This window comes from Ovis canadensis, chromosome 17 (assembly GCF_042477335.2).
Source record: "Ovis canadensis isolate MfBH-ARS-UI-01 breed Bighorn chromosome 17, ARS-UI_OviCan_v2, whole genome shotgun sequence".
Classification (NCBI taxonomy): Eukaryota; Metazoa; Chordata; class Mammalia; order Artiodactyla; family Bovidae; genus Ovis; species Ovis canadensis.
The window spans coordinates 61276406-61284795 of record NC_091261.1 but is presented as its reverse complement, the minus strand read 5'-3'; the positions used below and the strand labels follow the sequence as shown (position 1 = coordinate 61284795).

The 8390-nt window shown below is 47.9% G+C and overlaps 1 protein-coding gene across 1 annotated transcript; it reads right to left on the bottom strand.

Moving 5' to 3' along the window:
* Positions 1-2798: 2798 nt before the first annotated feature.
* UBC (ubiquitin C) lies at positions 2799-7266 on the bottom strand. The gene is made up of 2 exons (XM_069557163.1): positions 6309-7266; positions 2799-5385 (listed from the first exon to the last, which is right to left on the bottom strand). Exon 2 carries the CDS (start codon positions 5380-5382, stop codon positions 2854-2856), a length of 2529 nt encoding a protein of 842 aa, XP_069413264.1. The 5' UTR covers positions 5383-5385; positions 6309-7266; the 3' UTR covers positions 2799-2853.
* Positions 7267-8390: the final 1124 nt, after the last annotated feature.

The following is an 8390-nucleotide window of genomic DNA, read 5'->3' as shown; positions in this document are numbered from 1 at the left end:
GCATGGTGCAAGAAACTGTAAACCAGCAATTAATTAGTAGTTGCTTGTTGTACATGCATGGGGAAACTCTGAAGTATATACTAGGGCAGGTGGAGAACTGGGAGGAAAAAACGGAAGATCTTGCACTATATACTGTTTATATATCTGTAACACATGCAAGTATCATTTACTCAAAAAAGTAGGAAAATATGACAGTACTTATAAAACTGTTGACTGATTTTTAAATTATCACCAAGAACTTCATTAAATAGAAATCTTGTTTTTATACTATCCAAGTATTAACATATGACAAATACATGTATGAGAATATACTTCACCAGCATCTTAACAGCAAAAACCTAGAAACATATGTTGGTAGACAGGTTAAGTAAATCATAGGCCATCTATACTATTGAATACTGGAATATTAAACAGAATGACAGCAATATTGATATGCTGTCACAGAAAGATGTCCACAATTGCCTAGTCAAAAAGAAAAAAAAAGCTGAGAAACACTACATGAATGGTCCTATTTGTATTTGTACGTATGTATACATATATATGCATACATGCATTTACTATACAGGAGTCCAAAATACCACCAAACTAATTTTAGTTATCCGTAGCAGACTTCCCTGACAGTCCAGTGGTTACGATTCTCTGCTTCCACATCAGGGGGCGAAGTTTCAACCTCTAGTTGAGAAACTTAAGATTCCCACATGCTGGAGTGGTCCAAAAAATGTCTAACTGGTAAGATGTAGTTAACTAGTCAAGAATCCGACTGCCAACACAGGAGACACCGATCCCCTGGAGTAGGAAATGACAACCCATGCCAGTGTTCTTGCCTGGAAAGTTGCATGACAAGAGACTGGCAGGCTTTAGTCCATGGTTAGCAGTCTGACACGACTGAGCAATGAGTACACACACACACTTAGGGACTGACGTGGGCTACCTTTGACTTTGTAAAACACCTGTGTAAACATTTTAACTATAAACAGTAAGAGGCAAATATACTAATTTTCCCCCCCTGAATAAGCTTATATGGAACTTTCACTTTCTACAACAATTTTAATGTTTGTATTAACCTGTACTTGTTTTTCAAAACTTTTCAAGTATTTACATTTGTGATTAACAATTTCCTTCATTAAACTTGACAGGAAGGAACCACGTGTTCTTAAATGACTTCTCCAGTAAGCATCCCCACCCTGAAATACCCACACAGCTTTATTAGACATATGCTTTACTGCTCCAGAGCGAAGACCCTTCCAACTGCAGTGCACACGTGTCTTGGTGAAATGACCCAGCCCCACCTTCTCGAGTGCTAACTAGCCATTGACACACTCACAGTTGAAGACAAAGAACTCATCATTCAATAACACTGATGGAATTGTGCAAAACCTACCCCACAGAACAGCCATTTTCAAGATGCTATTGAAGTTTTTCCCCTAGTTATGACCACTCATTTCCAATGAGTAACACAACTATACAATAACTATTCACAGTGACTAAATGTGGTTACAGGTCTATTCACATATTGACCAGATTCACATAGTGACTAGATGTGTGAAGTACCAATATCCTTGTCATCTTGCTTCTTGACCTATGTATTCATTTTTATGGGTGAATCATGAAAATCCAATGAGATACACAGGCATTCATGACAAGTGAAAAACCGCAAGTAACGAATTTGCCTAAGATTTACAAATTTACCAAATGGCATTTCTTGTCCCCCATACCTAGGCCTTACTTAGCTATCTCAGTGACACCTATTTTTCTCTGCACAGATGCTATATGTGGATGCCCTAAATATGGGAGTGGAAGGGAGAAATTGGAGTCAATTTGTTCTTTGGAGTAAACAACCTATTTAAACTCCTTCAGTGTGTGATTTCAGCAGTGCCTACCCACCAGCTCCTTCCAACTTTCAAAAACCTTGGCTCTCATCACTTAAAAAGCATACCAATAGCACCTGATTTTGAAGGTGGCAATGGCAACCCACTCCAGTACTCTTGCCTGGAAAATCCCATGGACAAAGGAGCCTGGTAGGCTGCAGTCCATGGGGTTGTGAAGTCAGGCACAACTGAGTGACTTCACTTTCATGCACCGGAGAAGGAAATGGCAACCCACTCCAGTGTTCTTGCCTGGAGAATCCCAGGGATGGGGGAGCCTGGTGGGCTGCCGTCTCTGGGGTCGCACAGAGTCGGACACAACTCAAGTGATTTAGCAGCAGCAGCAGCACCTGATTTGATGTCACTACTGTAGAACACCAAGAGCCAACTGCTTCACCCAAAATTAAGCTGTATAAAAATTCTTCATATAGTCATATCAAATTAAGGAATCTTGACAACTTTACTACAGCAAAAATGACAATAGCTTCAATTACTAAATCCCAAACTTTCTACATTAACTCTGAGACTATGCCACATCTTTTAAAAAAATCTGGTCAAATGATTATCTATGTACCTCAAGGTGACCTTGCAACTATGTACTGAAGGTGGTTTTTCTGCAGGCTCTCTTCCACCATTCCCACCCCTTTTAATAACCACCTCCCTGCTGGTATTCCAGAAACTTTCCCACTCTTAAGCACAACTCCCAAATGCAGTGCTTTTAAAAATCAGTAGCTTATAAGTAAAACTACATATGAGTGTACATTAGAATTCTAACTACGAACTCCAAATTTTCTATTTATACTCATTCACTACAGTTCTAATTAAGGCCACCTTTTCTTGACATTTCTTACCTCCAGGTTACTACTAACACATCTGCTGGAACAAAAACCTTGAACTTTTACCCACCCTTAACTAAATAAATAAATTACACTATTTGGGAATGCAACAACTTTATTGAGAGAAAAGTGCAATGTAATGTATCGAAAGCTTAAAAGGGAGAACTTAAAACACCTCCCCTCAAGCGCAGGACCAAGTGCAGAGTGGACTCTTTCTGGATGTTGTAGTCAGACAGGGTGCGCCCATCTTCCAGCTGCTTCCCGGCAAAGATCAGCCTCTGCTGGTCTGGGGGGATGCCCTCTTTGTCTTGGATCTTGGCCTTGACGTTCTCGATGGTGTCACTGGGCTCCACCTCCAGGGTGATGGTCTTGCCGGTCAAGGTCTTCACGAAGATCTGCATCCCACCTCTGAGGCGGAGGACCAGGTGCAGAGTGGACTCTTTCTGGATGTTGTAGTCAGACAGGGTGCGCCCATCTTCCAGCTGCTTCCCGGCAAAGATCAGCCTCTGCTGGTCTGGGGGGATGCCCTCTTTGTCTTGGATCTTGGCCTTGACGTTCTCGATGGTGTCACTGGGCTCCACCTCCAGGGTGATGGTCTTGCCGGTCAAGGTCTTCACGAAGATCTGCATCCCACCTCTAAGGCGGAGGACCAGGTGCAGAGTGGACTCTTTCTGGATGTTGTAGTCAGACAGGGTGCGCCCATCTTCCAGCTGCTTCCCGGCAAAGATCAGCCTCTGCTGGTCTGGGGGGATGCCCTCTTTGTCTTGGATCTTGGCCTTGACGTTCTCGATGGTGTCACTGGGCTCCACCTCCAGGGTGATGGTCTTGCCGGTCAAGGTCTTCACGAAGATCTGCATCCCACCTCTGAGGCGGAGGACCAGGTGCAGAGTGGACTCCTTCTGGATGTTGTAGTCAGACAGGGTGCGCCCGTCTTCCAGCTGTTTCCCGGCAAAGATCAGCCTCTGCTGGTCTGGGGGGATGCCCTCTTTGTCTTGGATCTTGGCCTTGACGTTCTCGATGGTGTCACTGGGCTCCACCTCCAGGGTGATGGTCTTGCCGGTCAAGGTCTTCACGAAGATCTGCATCCCACCTCTGAGGCGGAGGACCAGGTGCAGAGTGGACTCCTTCTGGATGTTGTAGTCAGACAGGGTGCGCCCGTCTTCCAGCTGTTTCCCGGCAAAGATCAGCCTCTGCTGGTCTGGGGGGATGCCCTCTTTGTCTTGGATCTTGGCCTTGACGTTCTCGATGGTGTCACTGGGCTCCACCTCCAGGGTGATGGTCTTGCCGGTCAAGGTCTTCACGAAGATCTGCATCCCACCTCTGAGGCGGAGGACCAGGTGCAGAGTGGACTCTTTCTGGATGTTGTAGTCAGACAGGGTGCGCCCATCTTCCAGCTGCTTCCCGGCAAAGATCAGCCTCTGCTGGTCTGGAGGGATGCCCTCTTTGTCTTGGATCTTGGCCTTGACGTTCTCGATGGTGTCACTGGGCTCCACCTCCAGGGTGATGGTCTTGCCGGTCAAGGTCTTCACGAAGATCTGCATCCCACCTCTGAGGCGGAGGACCAGGTGCAGAGTGGACTCCTTCTGGATGTTGTAGTCAGACAGGGTGCGCCCATCTTCCAGCTGCTTCCCGGCAAAGATCAGCCTCTGCTGGTCTGGGGGGATGCCCTCTTTGTCTTGGATCTTGGCCTTGACGTTCTCGATGGTGTCACTGGGCTCCACCTCCAGGGTGATGGTCTTGCCGGTCAGGGTCTTCACGAAGATCTGCATCCCACCTCTGAGGCGGAGGACCAGGTGCAGAGTGGACTCCTTCTGGATGTTGTAGTCAGACAGGGTGCGCCCATCTTCCAGCTGCTTCCCGGCAAAGATCAGCCTCTGCTGGTCTGGGGGGATGCCCTCTTTGTCTTGGATCTTGGCCTTGACGTTCTCGATGGTGTCACTGGGCTCCACCTCCAGGGTGATGGTCTTGCCGGTCAGGGTCTTCACGAAGATCTGCATCCCACCTCTGAGGCGGAGGACCAGGTGCAGAGTGGACTCCTTCTGGATGTTGTAGTCAGACAGGGTGCGCCCATCTTCCAGCTGCTTCCCGGCAAAGATCAGCCTCTGCTGGTCTGGGGGGATGCCCTCTTTGTCTTGGATCTTGGCCTTGACGTTCTCGATGGTGTCACTGGGCTCCACCTCCAGGGTGATGGTCTTGCCGGTCAAGGTCTTCACGAAGATCTGCATCCCACCTCTGAGGCGGAGGACCAGGTGCAGAGTGGACTCTTTCTGGATGTTGTAGTCAGACAGGGTGCGCCCATCTTCCAGCTGCTTCCCAGCAAAGATCAGCCTCTGCTGGTCTGGGGGGATGCCCTCTTTGTCTTGGATCTTGGCCTTGACGTTCTCGATGGTGTCACTGGGCTCCACCTCCAGGGTGATGGTCTTGCCGGTCAAGGTCTTCACGAAGATCTGCATCCCACCTCTGAGGCGGAGGACCAGGTGCAGAGTGGACTCCTTCTGGATGTTGTAGTCAGACAGGGTGCGCCCATCTTCCAGCTGCTTCCCGGCAAAGATCAGCCTCTGCTGGTCTGGGGGGATGCCTTCTTTTTCTTGTATCTTCACCTTGACATTCTCGATGGTGTCACTGGGCTCCACCTCCAGGGTGATGGTTTTACCAGTGAGGGTCTTTACAAAGATCTGCATTGTCTGTTGGAACAAAAAAATAACACAAAAAAGAGCCCCACCATTTAGCAGTTAATTCACAGCTCAACCAACACCTTATGTTAAAAACTTCACTATTTACCAGCCAGACAACTAACTTGCCCAACAACTCACAAGCTTGACAAGCTCAAAAACAGAGTCTCAGGTACTTAAGAAAGAAAAGCAGGGAAGCCTGACCCAAGTCAATTCACGGGCCTCACTTATCCTCCCCCCTCACTGGATGTCTGTCCTTTGTCAACATTGCAGCGTCCACCCCAGGCCCAAACCCTGTGTCCCAAGACGAGTAAACACCTCCCCACATACGTGCCGGGAGACGGCCCCACCCTAGATTATGAGCCCACAAAAGGGCTGACGTCTCCTAACTGCAAGGGCCAGCGCGTCCCCTCCCCCATCACGGGCGTAGGACGGCTCAGTGGCGTCTGCAATTAATAGCCGGCCCCCGAAAGACAAGAAAGCTTGTCGTGCTGTAGCCCACAGGCTTGCAGAGTCGGAAACGACTGAGCGAATTAACACCACCACCGCGACAGGAAACCGAGTAGTCGCACCTGTCAAACCGTGACCTAATATTCGACTCCTTCACACACTACCCAACCCTCGTCCCACAGAAAGCTGGACCCCGCCGCCATGGAGACTTCATGAGCCTCTCGCGTTCACTTGACACTCACAGTCCCCTCCCTGCCCCCTATCCTCGCGTCCCACCTCAAAACCAGCTTCAGAGCCTGCCTTCTCCCACTGAGGGATCGGGAACGGCCGCCATTTTGCCGCGTTCCTACCCCTCAGGGCCACCCGGCTGCTCGCGCGCCAGAGGGAACTGTAGGCCCCGGATGCCCCTCGGCCCGCGGTGGCCGGTGAACCACCCGCGTCCCCAGCGGCCGCACGGCCGCAAGACCCCGAGGACCCCGCCTCACCAATTGGTGTTGGTGCCAGCAGCAAACAGAGAGAGATGAAGACTGAACTCCCAGTCCGGACGGAACTGCCTGCGCCACACCCGGGGCTTCCTTATATAGTCATGGGCAGCCCCGCCCCTGTGGATTCTTCCGCAAAAACGCCGGAAAGGGACTACTTTTCGCAGGCCTCCCACCCTCTAAAGAGAAAAGCAGTCCCCCAGAATCGACTCATTCTCTTCCTAAGATGCTCTCTTATGAAGACTGGGGCTTTGGAACCAAGTCTTCTGGGGAGCGGGCGGCCGTCCTGAGCGGCCGAGCGGAGGGATCAGCTCGTTCGCTGAACAGTAGACAACGGAAGCAACCGGCCCTCGACTTGCCCGGAAGGAGGTGGAGAGCGGCAAGCGCGAAAACCCGGCACGGATTTATCTGGGCGTCCGGAATGGTTTGTCCAGCCAACCGGGCCCGTTGCCCCCTCCTCTCAGCCCAGACGGCCCCCGTTGTTCGCTAGACGCGCCCTAGGCGGACTGTGGTCCGGTCTAGCGCCTCAAGCCGAGCCAGGGTCCGGGTCCCCAGGTGCGCACGCCTCCCTGCCCCTCCCCCCACATCGCTAATAAAGAGGGGTCTTTATTCTGGATCTACTTTAGACAACGACACTATTTCCCTAACCCCCTTATCTTCAGCCCGTCGCGAGGCCTCCCCGGGGGTCCAGCCCCCAACTTGTGGCGGCCGAGCCCGTCCTCCACCGGGCGGGCACCAGGACAAGGTGAATGACTCGGCAAATATCAAGGCTACAGTCTAAAGCCCGCCTCAGATAGGTTGTCAGAACCCTCAGGAATTCCTCCGAACAGGAATGAAAAATGTTTCCAAGGGAGAAATCCCTATGGCAGGTGTACACTGAATTTTGAAAAGAAAAGCACAAATTCCACACAGCTGTGTAAAACTCTTTGAGCTGGACCTGGAAGCTGATAGAACTTTCCAGATTGTTCTTCCTGGTTTGTGCTTTATTTGTAAACAGGGAGGCGTCAGGATTTGAATTCTGTTGATATTTACTTGAGCTCAGAAATCAAACCTGTTTAAGCCCAAGACTTTAAAAAGATATTAATTGAATCTAAGTTCTGTTTATTCCTGGGGGTGAAATTAATATCCCAAACATAAAACTTAATTCTATAGGCAAATTTCATTTGGGTAAAAGAAAGATTACCAGTTAGATCTTTTTTATTTTTTTAAGACAATGTATTTTGTGATTGATCTCTATGTCATTTCTGCAGCAGATTTTTAAACGTATTTAAACCATATGAATATGATGAGACCTTAAAACACTTTAACATGTTTACATGATATTTACAGTGAAAAATCTTCCTCGTGTCTGCAATTTCCCAGCTACTGTTCTTTCTGGACTCTTCTAGAATATTTCCTATTTCTGTAAATGAAAGGAGGGTGTTTTTAAGTTTTTACCGCTAACGCCTTCAAAAATATATGTATATAGAAAAAGAGGCAACCAACTAAGAAATATTCTGCCGTTAAGAAAAGACTACATTCCTGCTTGAGATTATGAACATTACATAATTTAAAGATTATACATAAAATGTGAATAAAAACAAAACATATATTTTCTTTGGTAACCCATATATATGTAGTTACGAAAAAGATCCAGCGGTTTTCTAAACAGCCTTTAACCTCTGTCAATTTTTAACATTTTTCAGAATGAGTTTATTACTGGGAAGTTAAAATTTAAAATGTCACTTTTCATGTTAGTAGAGCCTAGGTGATAGGGACTAAGAGACAAAGCTGGTGATTAAATAGTTAATCCCCTAGGGGATTATAAGAGAAAAGAGTAAGGGAAATCGTTGTAAATTAAGGGGTCTTTCACTCAAGAAAGCAGCTTTGCTTAACCACAAAAGCAAGCAGGCTTGCTCAGCAATAAAACCATACAACAGAAGCATCAGGCAGGCCCCCAAACCGATGAAACAATGGTAGAATGAGACCCACATCCTGCCCACTGAGCTCAATAACTTATTGATTCCTAGGACATGCTCCTCTGGGCACATTAAAAAATATAAAGAAAGGGTGACATTATACTGAAACCTGACATGTTTTACCATT

Bases quoted from the DNA above. Each gene is read 5' to 3' on its own strand.
- UBC (XM_069557163.1), bottom strand. From the start codon at position 5,382: ATGCAGATCTTTGTAAAGACCCTCACTGGTAAAACCATCACCCTGGAG.